At 62.7% G+C, this 13,721-nt stretch overlaps 1 protein-coding gene and 2 long non-coding RNA genes across 3 annotated transcripts; all 3 read left to right on the forward strand.

Annotated features, from left to right (window-relative positions):
* The first annotated feature begins 1,553 nt into the window (after positions 1-1,553).
* Positions 1,554-6,430, forward strand: LOC116796446. The gene is made up of 12 exons (XM_032707069.1): positions 1,554-1,846; positions 2,312-2,391; positions 2,583-2,708; positions 2,851-2,930; positions 3,050-3,170; positions 3,480-3,569; positions 3,979-4,083; positions 4,299-4,464; positions 4,930-5,024; positions 5,479-5,628; positions 5,821-5,975; positions 6,280-6,430. The coding sequence occupies exons 1-12, from the start codon at positions 1,717-1,719 to the stop codon at positions 6,428-6,430; spliced, it is 1,449 nt and encodes a 482-aa protein (XP_032562960.1). The 5' UTR covers positions 1,554-1,716.
* A 1,282-nt stretch (positions 6,431-7,712) lies between these two features.
* LOC116796441 lies at positions 7,713-8,659 on the forward strand. The gene is made up of 3 exons (XR_004360358.1): positions 7,713-7,975; positions 8,248-8,350; positions 8,610-8,659. It is a non-coding gene; the product is annotated as an uncharacterized LOC116796441 (long non-coding RNA).
* Positions 8,660-11,789: 3,130 nt separating this feature from the next.
* On the forward strand, positions 11,790-12,520 carry LOC116796290. The gene is made up of 4 exons (XR_004360307.1): positions 11,790-11,825; positions 12,011-12,136; positions 12,275-12,354; positions 12,471-12,520. It is a non-coding gene; the product is annotated as an uncharacterized LOC116796290 (long non-coding RNA).
* Positions 12,521-13,721: the final 1,201 nt, after the last annotated feature.

The following is a 13,721-nucleotide window of genomic DNA, read 5'->3' on the forward strand; positions in this document are numbered from 1 at the left end:
CAGCCCCAGCACAAGAGAGGGTTCAGAGAGGACTTGTGGTATGAGGAGAGCTCTAGGCCTAGAGGGCCCGGAAGGGAAAATGAACAAGTTCTGAGGGGATGGGATGGAAATTCAAAGTGGGGGGACTCTTTGCCAAGATAGCCTTCCCCACATTTTTCCTGGACTGCCAGTTGTCCCCACTGGCTGTCCCCAGGCAGCACGGACACCCACACCAGCCCCCCAGAGCAGAGCAGGGCTCTGAAGGTGCCTGAGCGAGGTCGCACTGGGCAGCGGCTCCGGGGCACCTCTGGGACTGTCAGAGAGGGGCTGTTGCAGGGCCCTTTGGGCTTCTGGGGCTTCTTTGGTCTGATTTTGTAGAAGAGACACAGAACTGAGGCAAGAGCAGCAGGACTACAGCTCCTGGCCCCTCTGATGGACCAATGTGGCCACTCAGCTGGGCTGTGCCAGAAGACGACAGCTCCCAGCCTGCTGAGGAGCCTGGCCCTCTGAGCTGGATCCCCCTGGGTGCCATCCTCCCCACTTCAGCCCTAAGGCCCCCCAGGACTCTGCCAGGCACCCCTGGGGCAGCTTGTGGTACCACACAGGGGCCTGGGGTGCGTCGAAGACCTCGGGAGGGCTCCTGAGCAGCCTGGTGCTGGAAGAGCTGTTGAGTGGGGAAAAGCTCTTGCTGGTCAGTGGGAGAAAGAGAAAAGGTGACAAAAACCATGGTTTCTGTTAAGCTTGAGCAAACGTTATGCATTTAATGTGACTGAAGGGCTCAGAGGCCAGACTCTGCAGTGTGGGGACAGGAAAGGGATGTCCTGGGGGCACGCAGGGCTGTCTGAACATGGGGCTCCTTGGGATGTCCCGAGGAGACACGAGAGCAAAGTGGGGCCTGGAGACACTCTGAGGGCAGCTGAGTGCCACGGGCTGAGGCAGGCCTGTGCCTCCAGGGACACCCTGCCTGTTCCTGCCTGCGTGGTGGCTCCCTGGGACCCGTTGCTGGGGGCAGGTGCCATGTCAACAAGCACTGGGACCTGTTGCTAGCGGCCGGTAGCGGGTCACAGAGGGGCCCTTTGTGACACCCACTGCAGCAGGTGTGCTCAGCACGACCGTGGCCCACGGTGGGTCAGTGTCCGTCAGGACGGCGACCGGACAGGAGAGGAGTGCGGCGCTGGCGAGAAGCCCCCGACTGCAGTCCACGTCTTGTCCCGTGGGAACGCGAGTTTTGCTGAGGCGTTTTGCCAAAGCGTTTTTGCCTGAGGCATTTGGGCCTTGGCCTTTTGGCTGAGGCGCTTTGCCTGAGGCCCTTTGCCTTGGCCTTTGGGCTGAGGCACTTTGCTGAGGCCTTTGGGCTGAGGCGCTTTGCCTTGACCTTTTGGCCGAGGCACTTTGCCTTGGCCTTTTGGTCGAGGCCTTTTGCCTAGACCTTTTGGTCGAGGCACTTTGCCTAGACCTTTTGGTCGAGGCACTTTGCCTAGACCTTTTGGTCGAGGCACTTTGCCTAGACCTTTTGGTCGAGGCACTTTGCCTAGACCTTTTGGTCGAGGCACTTTGCCTTGGCCTTTGGCCGAGGCCTTTTGCCTTGGCCTTTTGGCTGAGGCCTTTTGCTGAGGCCTTTTGCCCGAGGCGCTTTGCCTGAGGCGATTTGACCGCGGCATTTTTTCTGAGGGTGTTCGACTCCACCATTCGGACGCCCTCCGTAGGCAGGCTCCCCTGTGTTCTTTGATTCACAGGATGGAGAGGAGACCCCCCGCCTGCCCCAGGCTGGCCTGGATGGAAGACAGCTCTTCCCAGGAGAGCCGCTCTCCAGGTCTGCAGCTTCCATCCTCCTACGAGGTGACCACCATGCAGCCCCTGAAGTTGGGTGAGTGAGGGGCCCTGTGGGGCTGGGCAGGGCTGGATCCCTGTAGCACAGCGGGATCCCACTTTCCTGGCCAGCTGACAATGTGGGTCCCGGGGATCAGCCATGATGTTGCCTGAAAGCTGGGACTGCTCAGGGCTGGAGCGTGGCCCCAGCACAGCCTCTCCCAAAGAAGGACAGGGCCGAGGGGCTCTGGGCTGTGGGCAGCGAGGGCCAGCTGGGCTGGCAGGAGGCAGCCGTGCTGTGGGAGCCTGGGCCTTTCCTGCCTGTCTGCCATTGCCTTCCTCAGCCCGGGGCACTGGGGCTTTCCCGGGCATGGCAGCTCCTCTGCCAGGCACCCTCCAGCCAGAAGCTGCAAGGGAAGGCCGTGCCAAGGCAGTGGGCAGAGAGCTGGGTGGAGGGCAGATATCCTTTGCTCCCTCCTCTCACTGGACCCTCTGCAGCTCTCCCTGCTCTTTCCCCCCTTAGATACCAGCTGGTTGCCCATCTACAAGGAGGAGCAGGAAGCTGTGGATTCCATCCTGGCCTTTGTCACCAGCCCCAACAAGGTAAGTGCGGCCAACTGGAGGGCGGCTGTGCTGCTGTCTGCTGGCAGGGGCTGTGCTGCCGGGCTGCTGGAGGGGTGCTGGCAGGGCAGGGCTGCTTCTCCCACAGGGCACTGCACCCCCAGTGCTGCGGTCCCGCTGGCTGTGTCCGCCACTCACAATCCGTGTTTGTGTCTCTGCCCCCCGGCTGGCAGGAGGAGAGAGACAAGGCCACATTTCTTCGGAGCATCTCCCTGCTGTGCAGAAGCGCCTTGAAGCACGGCCTGACCCAGGGCCTTGATTTGTTCTGCGACATGTACCAGCTGGCAGAGAACATCAAGGTGAGGGCACTCCCGGCAATGTGGCGAAGGGAGCAAAGCCCCCTGGCACAGGCAGCCTGTGTGGACGGCGCTTGGGCGGGTGAGGGACTGGAGGCCCTGGCTGCTGGCAGCTGCCAGGTGCCATCCCGGTTGTGCTCTGCAGGCGCTGCTGGAAGAAGAGCCAAGGGACCAGCTGTGCACAGATCTTCGGCATCTTTCCATGCTGGCTCTGGAGAAATTGAGGTACTTGCCCATCTGTCATGGGCCCCCTGGCCCAGAGGTCCGATGCCACCTGCACGAGTCGTCGAGGGGCTGCTCCCAGCAGCTGTGTGTGCAACCAGTGTCCTGCCCTCTCCCTGCAGCTTGGTGGACACAGCGCTGGAGGGCAAAGCCAAAAGCCTCCTCCACGTGTGTTTCTCAAGTGTCTTCTGGCTGCCTGCAGAGAAGGAAATGCCAAAAGGGGACCTTGCCCTCTATATGAAGGTAAATGGTGGCTGAGCTCCAGGGCCCTCCAACCCCTCTGACCTGCTCCCTGGCTACCCCATGCTGTCCTGCAGGGATCCCAGGCAGGGCAGGGTCCTTCCCCCCCTCGTGCCTCTGTCCCCTTCCCGTGGGCCTGGCTGCATCCCGTGCCACAGGCTGCTCTGCCCTCGCAGATTGTCTATGCCCATGTCTCTCCCGGGAAGGGTGGGCATCCTCCTCCTCCTCCTGTGGCACGGGGGGTTCAGATGGCTCTCTTTGGACTGGGAGGAACAGCAGAATGACTGCCACTGCTCTCTGTGTTCCTTGCAGACCCTCAACTCCATGGACAGCATGCTGAGGACAATGGTGCTCAGCTTTCCTGCCTCTGAAGTCAGCGAGGAGCTGCAGGGCATCTTGGAGGTCTGGCCCGAGCAAAAAGGGGGGGTGGTCCCAGGGCCGTTCCTCAGCCTGGAGGGGAGGGTTTGCCCACTGCTGGCTGAGTGGTGCCCAGAGCAGTGCCGAGCAGGCAGAGTGCCCTGCGGGGAGGGTGCCCACCTCCTGTGGGGAAGCAGAGGCTGGCCCCAGGCTCTTGTGGAGCACAGGGGCTGCAGAGGGTGGCACCTGCCCTCCTCCTTGGCCATGAGGTTGGCTCTGGGGCCTTTGTGCCCGACCTGGGCGGGAATCTAGGGGCAGACACCCCACTGCAGGCTTTGCTGGAGGGGAGAGGAAGCCTTGAGGGATGGGGCGAGTGCGGCCCAGCAGTGGAGCTGTGCTGCTGCTGGTGTTGGAGTCTGCTCCCAGGGCTCACCCGCTGCTTCTCTTGTCCCAGCTGCTGCTGGACTTTACCAGATGCGAGAGAGAGGCTGTGAGGGAGAGGGCCATGGCAAGGATCGATGTGCTCACCTGTGTGCTCTCCGACTATTCCACTCTGCAGGTAAGGACCAGGCCCCCTCCAGCCAGGCCATGCCCCCATCCCTGCTGCTCTCCAGGCCAGGGCTGCTGCCCACATGGCTGCTCTGAGAGACGGGGACGCAGGGCTCTGCAAAGCCTGGTCTCTCCAGGAATCCAGCCCTGGGTAGACTCTCGGGAGGGGGGCTTTGGCACCACCTTTGTGCCCTCAGCCCTTCTGCTCATGCCTCCCTCATCCAGGCCCATGCCATCGTCAGAAGAGGCACTGCTGGACCTGTCTGCTCTGGGGAGATCCAGCTCCCGCTCCTAGGAAAGCTGCTGGGACGTCTCATCCTTTTCCGGTTCTCTGAGGAACAGACAAGCTGTGCAGCTTTCCATGCTCTTTTTGCCCTGGCTGAGTTCATCTGTAAGTAAAAAAGGCAGAGCAGCGGTGGGCTTCATCTGCTCTATCTCCTGAGAGATCTGCTTCCTGACCCCCCTTGCCCCTCCCAGCTGCTTCCCAGAGCTTCCCAGCTGCCCCATTGCTGCAGAGGCTGAGTGCTCTGCTCAAGGCCAGGATCTGTTTGCTGCTGCTCTCCTTCCTCCCCTTCCTTTCAGGACCTTGCAGCCCGCTGGTTTGTGGGCCCCACAGCCAAAGCCCCTCTTGACTACCCTGTCCCAAAGGCACGTCTTCCCTGGTGGGGAAGAGCAGATCTCCCACCCTGGCTGGTCCCTGCAGTGCCTGTAGCAAGAAGCTGTTCCTGACGCCCTCCCAAAATCCTGGACTGCTCCTGTCCTGCCCCCTTGCCAGCAGATGCCAGGGCGGTTTGGTGAGCTTGCTGGCAAAGCTGCTCTGCCTTCCTGACTCTTGTGCGTTTGCCCCGGTGTTTAGTCGAATCCAGGCTAAAGCACAGAGCAGACCAAGTCCACCGGGAAGCCGTGACCGCCTCCGCGCTGTGTTCTTTGAGCGCCAGGGACTGTGCCAAGGTAAGGAGCTGCGCCCTTGCTGGGACTCCTGTCCGTGGCACCAGCAGGGCACTGGTGTGAGCCAAAGGACCCCGCAGCAGTGGGGCTGGCGTGCCCTCAGCTCCCTGGGGAGAGGGTTCGCGCCGTCCTTGAGCAGGGACAGCACGAGGGCTGCACTCCAGTGGCCCAGCAGCAGCTTCAGCCCCGGCAGGAGCTCCAGTGCTCCTGGGCACCAGCAAGTCCCTGGTTCTCGGTGGGGCCAGCAGCCTGTGCCCATGAGCCCTCCTCCCCCAGCAGGAGGGCTCTCTCTGCTCATCATCTGCCATGCAAGGACTGCAGGCACTGCTGCCAGCTTTGCTGTGGGCACTGCTGTCAGCAGTGGTGGGCACGTCCGGCCGGGGCTGCTCGAGCTGCTCAGCCAAGCAGCACCATCAGGGCACTCAGCGTGACGTGTCTTCTTTCCTTGCTGCCATAGGCCTTTGGAAAATACTTGCGGTCCCACGAGAGGACAGATGTCATCCTGGCGGCCATTGAGGCATTGGGAGATGCCAGCATCCTCGACCAGCAGGTGCCCAGCAGCCTGCTGGATGTGGCCTTGGAGGACCCGGTCGTCTGGCTGACGGACGTAAGTGGCCTGTGGCTGCATTGTCGTGCCCTTCAGCCCTCTTGGGCCTTGTTCCTCCCTGCATCCCTCCTTCCCAACACAGGTGACTTGGGCCCCCCAAGCCACCTCAAGGTAGCAGAGAGGAATGGGAAGGGCAACTGAGCACATGGCTGCACTCCGGGGGCAGTGCCATCCTCACCTGTATCTCTGCAGGCGCCCAAGATAGTCAGCAGCATCCTTGAGAGCCTGCCATACTGCAGCACACAGGCAGCGTGGGAGAAAGCAGAGTCACTGCTTCACCTGATGACCAACCTGTACCCCAGCACAGTGGTCATCCTCCTGTGCAAGGCGGCTCTTCAAGGAGACAGGTACTGGCCCCGACAGCCTTAGGGTGGGCTTGTTCCTGTGGGGAGAGGGACCCCGAGACTCTGGCTGCCAGAGCCAAGGAATGCTGCGGGACAGCCTGCAGAGTCAGGCCCTCCGTCCCCCCACACTTTCCAGCCCTGCTTCACAGCAGCCAAAGCTGGCCCAGCCAGCCCAGAGCCAGCCCAGGGCCCCCGGGGATGGGCAGCCAGGGCTCCAAGGGGCAGGTTCTGGGGGGGCTGCTCCAGGGCCGCAGCACTGGGGCCGTGGCAGCCCTGCTGACAGCGCTCTGCCTTCTCTGCCTTGCAGCACTGCGCCGGAGCTGTGGGAGCTGATGTCCCTCCATGCCGGAGACGCTGGCCAGATCTTGGAGGACTTTGCCAACCTGCTGTGCACACAGTGCTTCCGCTGCTCCGCAGAAGGCCCCCGCACCCAGTCCATGGCTGTGAGTGACCACTAAAGGCCCTGGTCCCCTCCCGCCAGCCCCGCAGGCTCTGCCGGCCCCTCACGGCTCTGTTTACTCCTGCAGTCGTCCTCCAGGAAGGCTGAGTCTGAGGAGTCGGCTGACGAGCCGACGTCGAGAGCCATCAGGGCTGTTCCAAATGTGAGGACGGCCGGGCTGCTGCTGAAGGGCTCGTCGGGCTGTCACAGAGAGCCGAGATGGTGAGCAGGGTGGTGCGAGGGCAGCCCTGTCGGCAAACGGGGGCTGGGGCTGTGTGGAAAGCAGTGCCTTGGCCTGGCCTGGGACTCAGAACGTGGGGTGACTGCTCCAAACGCCCTCCCTGCCATGGTGGGGCCTGGGGTGGCTGCCTGGGGAACTTTTCAGGCACAGCCCTCTTCACCCAATGGACATTCTCTTCTCTCTGCAGGCCAGAAACATTGAACTCTTCCTGCCGGGCATGATGAAGATCCTGCAAGTTGGCAGCGAAGACGCCCAGATGAAGATCCTGCTGGCCTTGCGAAACGCTCTGTGTCAGCTGAAGAAGACCAAGGCCAGCTTCATCGCTGTGCAGCTTGTGGGGAGGCTCCTGCCCCTCTTTGACTCGGTAAGGCTGAGGTGGAGCCTGAGCCCCTCAGATGGGTGCTGGGCAATGTCAGCTGCCCTGCAGCCCAGCCCTGCGAGCAGCACTTGGAGCCAGCTGCACTCCCCTGGGCTCTCCTGGGATGGCTTCTGGGCCGTGCAGCCCAGTCCTGCTTCTTCTGGGATGTGAGGCCAGAGCCGCTGCCCTCCCCGCAGCCATGATGACGGCCCTCTTCACTGTGGGCAGGGAGCTGCTGTTTGCAAAGCTCCCTTTTCCTGCTTCCTGCCAGGAGTGCAGCGAGCTGCGCGAGCTCTCCATCTGCATGCTCACGGAGCTGCTGCAGTTGGTGGTCGGCAGGGATGAGAAGAGGATGAGGAAGGAGTGTGGCGGGCACTGGTGCCTCTCCTCTTTCGCATGAGCGACCAGGTCCCCAGCGTAGCCAAAGGTGGTTTGGAGGCTGAGCCCTGACACACAGAGGGCAGGGCTGACACCCCCCAGGGCTCCTGGGCATCGGGGCAGGGGCTGCTGGCAGCGGGCAGCGCTCCGCCAGCACAGCCCGGGGGAAGGTCCGTGCGGAGCCAGCGCCAGCAGGGCCGGAGAAGCTGGCACGGCCCTGGGCAACACCTGCCCTGCCTGCTCCTGCAGGGCTCGGCAGCAGCCCGTGGCCACCACGGCCTGAACAGGGGCATCCCCACAGGCTGTGTCTGAGGCCAGGCCTTTGAGCCTCCATGCCTGTCCCCCAGGGCTGTCCCCAAAAGCCTCCCAGACATTTGGGCTAGGGCGTGTCCCAGATTCCTAAAGGCAGGATCCCCCAGGAACAAAGCCAAGAGGTCTCCTTGCCCAGGCCCCCGGGCCATCCCTGAGCTCATGCTGTCCTGCAGGCCTCCAGGGAAGCCCTTCTTGCTGCTGCCGAGCTGCTGAAGTGGAGGACGCTCAAGCACCTGCTGCAGAGAGAGCGGCTGTGGGAGCTTGGAGCGTGCTTGGTAAGGACAAGCTGTGGGGCCCGGGCTGGGGGAGGGCTGCCCCCATGCCATGTCTGGGCTGGGGGCTCTGCAGCTGGGCAGAGCCTGGAGCTGCATCCCTGTTGCTGCCCTCAAGAACAGAGCCCCAGGGGCTCTTCTGCAGGCCCCTGTCCCCTCTCTGTAGCCAGCAGGAGGGGAGGCCTCTCCGTCCCAGGGGATGCTGGCAGGAGGCACTGCTCCAACCAACTGCCCCAGTGACAGCCCTGGAGAGACATGCCTTGTTCTCTCTGCAGCTAAAGAAGAGCGGGAGCAGGGCTGAAGATCTCATCCACCAGAGCCTGCCCTACCTGCAGGACCCTCAGGCCAACGTGCGCCTGGCGGCCGTCAGGTTCATCGGTGAGTGCCAGCCCCTGCGGTGCCTCTGGGGCAGCCTGGCCCCTGTGCTGCTGCTGCCCCAGCAATGCCCGGCCACCCCGGGCAGGGCCTTGCCTCCCTCTACCAGCCCTGCCCACGCAGCGGGACTTGGTGGCTGCCTTGCTCAGTCCCACCGCCCTGAGCTTCTGGGGGCTCCTGGACTCAGCCCTGCTGAGGGGGAGGAGGGTAGGACTGGGGGCCCTGCTGTTGGGAGCAGGGGCTAATGGAGCTCTGTGCCCAGGACTCATCACACGGCGCCTGAGGGAGCAGACCACGGAGAGTCAGGCTGAGACAGTGAGTGGGGAGCGCGGTCTGTCGGGAATCCAGAGGCTCTCTGCAGACGGGGGGTTTGATCTGGGCTCTGTTTCTTTCCGTCACAGCGCTTCAGCCCTTGGAGAAAGACTGGGACATCTCTGTCAGCTCCCTGGCAGCTCGGACAACCTGCATTCTGAGGAGTCCTTGCGTGCAGCAAAGACCAAGAGGCCTCCTACGAGCACTGAGCTGCTGCTGGCCGTGAGCCCAGCAGAGGTGCAGCTTGCCTTGGCTAAAGGACTGGGGCTGAATAAAGCTGGAACAACGTGCCCAAAGCCCTGGTGTCCTTCAGCTGTTACTCACTTGGGGGGAGAGGAGGGGTTCCGCTGTAGGGCCTGGGGTGCACTGAAGGCCTCAGGAGGCTTTGTGTGTGATCATGAGGAAGCTTTTCTTGATGGAAATGATTGTCAGGCATTGGAAGGGGCTGTCAGGAGAGGTGGTGGAATCCCCGTCCCTGGAGGTATCCAAGACAAGACTGGACGTGGCACTCACTCAGTGCTCTGCTCTAGTGGACAAGGTAGGGATGGGTGCAAGTTTGGACTTGATGATTTTGCAGGTGTTTGCCAACCTAAATGGTTGGTTCTGTGATTGGATGATCTGGCCTGAAGACAGCTGCAGGGCAGGTGGAGGAGTCCTGTGGTGGGACTGTGGCCAAGAGGCCTCTCCTGGCTGCAGAAGAGCAAACTGTGGGCTTTTGTGTCCCTCGAGGGCCAAGGGAGGGCTTGTGAGGCTCCAAGGAAGGGTGCGAGGAGGGGGATGGAGGGGTACTGCGGGGACCAGGGGACAAACTGTGGCCTCTGGAGCACATGCAAAGGTGCCTTAGGGTGCCGAGGGGGCAAATGGCCCAGGCTGCGGCAGCCCCAGCACAAGAGAGGGTTCAGAGAGGACTTGTGGTATGAGGAGAGCTCTAGGCCTAGAGGGCCCGGAAGGGAAAATGAACAAGTTCTGAGGGGATGGGATGGAAATTCAAAGTGGGGGGACTCTTTGCCAAGATAGCCTTCCCCACATCTTTCCTGGACTGCCAGTTGTCCCCATTGGCTGTCCCCAGGCAGCACGGACACCCACACCAGCCCCCCAGAGCAGAGCAGGGCTCTGAAGGTGCCTGAGCGAGGTCGCACTGGGCAGCGGCTCCGGGGCACCTCTGGGACTGTCAGAGAGGGGCTGTTGCAGGGCCCTTTGGGCTTCTGGGGCTTCTTTGGTCTGATTTTGTAGAAGAGACACAGAACTGAGGCAAGAGCAGCAGGACTACAGCTCCTGGTCCCTCAGATGGACCAATGTGACCGCTCAGCTGGGCTGTGCCAGAAGACGACAGCTCCCAGCCTGCTGAGGAGCCTGGCCCTCTGAGCTGGATCCCCCTGGGTGCCATCCTCCCCCCTTCAGCCCTAAGGCCCCCCAGGACTCTGCCCCCCTGGCAGGGCCACTCAGCCACCCCTGGGGCAGCTTGTGGTATCGCACAGGGGCCTGGGGTGCGTAGAAGACCTCGGGAGGGCTCCTGAGCAGCCTGGTGCTAGAAGAACTGTTGAGTGGGGAAAAGCTCTTGCTGGTCAGTGAGAGAAAGAGCAAAGGTGACAAAAGCCATGGTTTCTGTTAAGCTTGAGCAAACGTTATGCATTTAATGTGACTGAAGGGCTCAGAGGCCAGACTCTGCAGTGTGGGGACAGGAAAAGGATGTCCTGGGGGCACGCAGGGCTGTCTGAACATGGGGCTCCTTGGGATGTCCTGAGGAGACACTCTGAGGGCAGCTGAGTGCCACGGGCTGAGGCAGGCCTGTGCCTCCAGGGACACCCTGCCTGTTCCTGCCTGCGTGGTGGCTCCCTGGGACCCGTTGCTGGGGGCAGGTGCCATGTCAACAAGCACTGGGACCTGTGCTAGCGGCCGGAGCGGGTCACAGAGGGGCCCTTTGTGACACCCACTGCAGCAGGTGTGCTCAGCACGACCGTGGCCCACGGTGGGTCAGTGTCCGTCAGGACGGCGACCGGACAGGAGAGGAGTGCGGCGCTGGCGAGAAGCCCCCGACTGCAGTCCACGTCTTGTCCCTTGGGAACGCGAGTTTTGCTGAGGCGTTTTGCCAAAGCGTTTTTGCCTGAGGCATTTGGGCCTGGCCTTTTGGCTGAGGCTTTGCCTGAGGCCTCTGCCTTGGCCTTTGGCTGAGGTGTTTTGCTGAGGCCTTTTGGCGAGGCCTTTTGCCTTGGCCTTTGGCGAGGCCTTTGCCTTGGCCTTTGGCGAGGCCTTTTGCCTTGACCTTTTGCGAGGCCTTTGCCTTGACCTTTTGGCGAGGCCTTTGCCTTGCCTTTTGGCTGAGGCACTTTGCCTGGCCTTTTGGCGAGGCCTTTGCCTTGGCCTTTTGGCGAGGCCTTTTGCTGAGGCCTTTTGCCGAGGCACTTTGCCTGAGGCGATTTGGCCGCGGCATTTCTGAGGGTGTTCGACTCCACCATTCGGACGCCCTCCGTAGGCAGGCTCCCCTGTGTTCTTTGATTCACAGGATGGAGAGGAGACCCCCGCCTGCCCCAGGCAGGCCTGGATGGAAGACAGCTCTTCCCAGGAGAGCCGCTCTCCAGGTCTGCAGCTTCCGTCCTCCTACGAGGTGACCACCATGCAGCCCTGAAGCTGGGTGAGTGAGGGGCCCTGTGGGGCTGGGCAGGGCTGGACCCTGTAGCACAGCGGGATCCCACTTTCCTGGCCAGCTGACAATGAGGGTCCCGGGGTCAGCCATGATGTTGCCTGAAAGCTGGGACTGCTCAGGGCTGGAGCGTGGCCCAGCACAGCCTCTCCCAAAGAAGGACAGGGCGAGGGGCTCTGGGCTGTGGGCAGCGAGGGCCAGCTGGGCTGGCAGGAGGCAGCCGTGCTGTGGGAGCCTGGGCCTTTCCTGCCTGTCTGCCATTGCCTTCCTCAGCCCGGGGCACTGGGGCTTTCCCAGGCATGGCAGCTCCTCTGCCGGGCACCCTCCAGCCAGGAGCTGCAAGGGAAGGCCGTGCCAAGGCAGTGGGCAGAGAGCTGGGTGGAGGGCAGATATCCTTGCCCCTCCTCTCACTGGACCCTCTGCAGCTCTCCCTGCTCTTTCCCCCTTAGATCCAGCTGGTTGCCCATCTACAGGAGGAGCAGGAAGCTGGATTCCATCCTGGCCTTTGTCACCAGCCCCAACAAGGTAACTGCGGCCACTGGAGGGCGGCTGTGCTGCTGTCTGCTGGCAGGGGCTGTGCTGCCGGGCTGCTGGAGGGGTGCTGGCAGGGCAGGGCTGCTTCTCCACAGGGCACTGCACCCCCGTGCTGCGGTCCCGCTGGCTGTGTCGCCACTCACAATCCGTGTTTGTGTCTCTGCCCCCGGCTGGAGGAGGAGAGAGACAAGGCCACATTTCTTCGGAGCATCTCCCTGCTGTGCAGAAGCGCCTTGAAGCACGGCCTGACCCAGGGCCTGGATCTGTTCTGCGACATGTACCAGCTGGCAGAGAACATCAAGGTGAGGGCACCGGCAATGTGGCGAAGGGAGCAAAGCCCCCTGGCACAGGCAGCCTGTGTGGACAGCGCTTGGCGGGTGAGGGACTGGAGGCCCTGGCTGCTGGCAGCTGCCAGGTGCCATCCCGGTTGTGCTCTGCAGGCGCTGCTGGAAGAAGAGCCAAGGGACCAGCTGTGCACAGACCTTCGGCATCTTTCCATGCTGGCTCTGGAGAAATTGAGGTACTTGCCCATCTGTCATGGGCCCCCTGGCCCAGAGGTCCGATGCCACCTGCAGAGTGTCGAGGGGCTGCTCCCAGCACCGTGTGTGCAACCAGTGTCCTGCCCTCTCCCTGCAGCTTGGTGGACACAGCGCTGGAGGGCAAAGCCAAAAGCCTCCTCCACGTGTTTCTCAAGTGTCTTCTGGCTGCCTGCAGAGAAGGAAATGCCAAAAGGGGACCTTGCCCTCTATATGAAGGTAAGTGGCTGAGCTCCACGGCCCTCCACCCCTCTGGCCTGCTCCCTGGCTACCCCATGCAGCAGGGATCCCAGGCAGGGCAGGGTCCTTCCCCCCTCGTGCCTCTGTCCCCTTCCGTGGGCCTGGCTGCATCCCGTGCCACAGGCTGCTCTGCCCTCGCAGACTGTCTATGCCCATGTCTCTCCAGGGAAGGTGGGCATCCTCCTCCTCCTGGTGGGGGGTTCAGATGGCTCTTTGGCTGGGAGGAACAGCAGAATGACTGCCACTGCTCTCTGTGTTCCTTGCAGACCCTCAACTCCATGGACAGCATGCTGAGGACATGGTGCTCAGCTTTCCTGCCTCTGAGTCAGCGAGGAGCTGCAGGGCATCTTGGAGGTCTGGCACGAGCAAAAAGGGGGGGGTCCCAGGGCGTTCCTCAGCCTGGAGGGGAGGGTTTGCCCACTGCTGGCTGAGTGGTGCCCAGAGCAGTGCGACAGGCAGAGTGCCCTGCGGGGAGGGTGCCCACCTCCTGTGGGGAAGCAGAGGCTGGCCCCAGGCTTGTGGAGCACAGGGGCTGCAGAGGGTGGCACCTGCCCCTCCTTGGCCAAGGTTGGCTCTGGGGCCTTTGTGCCCGACCTGGGCGGGAATCTAGGGGCAGACACCCCACTGCAGGCTTTGCTGGAGGGGAGAGGAAAAAAAAAAAAAAAGGGGGGCCTTGGGGGGGGGGGGGGGGGGGGGGGAGGGAGGGGCGAGCACGGCCCAGCAGTGGAGCTGTGCTGCTGGTGTTGGAGTCTGCTCCCAGGGCTCACCCGCTGCTTCTCTTGTCCCAGCTGCTGCTGGACTTTACCAGATGCGAGAGAGAGGCTGTGAGGGAGAGGGCCATGGCAAGGATCGATGTGCTCACCTGTGTGCTCTCCGACTATTCCACTCTGCAGGTAAGGACCAGGCCCCCTCCAGCCAGGCCATGCCCCCATCCTGCTGCTCTCCAGGCCAGGGCTGCTGCCCACATGGCTGCTCTGAGAGACGGGGACGCAGGGCTCTGCAAAGCCTGGTCTCTCCAGGAATCCAGCCCTGGGTAGACTCTCGGAGGGGGGCTTTGGCACCACCTTTGTGCCCTCAGCCCTTCTGCTCATGCCTCCCTCATCCAGGCCCA

Source organism: Chiroxiphia lanceolata, chromosome 19 (genome assembly GCF_009829145.1).
Source record: "Chiroxiphia lanceolata isolate bChiLan1 chromosome 19, bChiLan1.pri, whole genome shotgun sequence".
Taxonomy (NCBI): domain Eukaryota; kingdom Metazoa; phylum Chordata; class Aves; order Passeriformes; family Pipridae; genus Chiroxiphia; species Chiroxiphia lanceolata.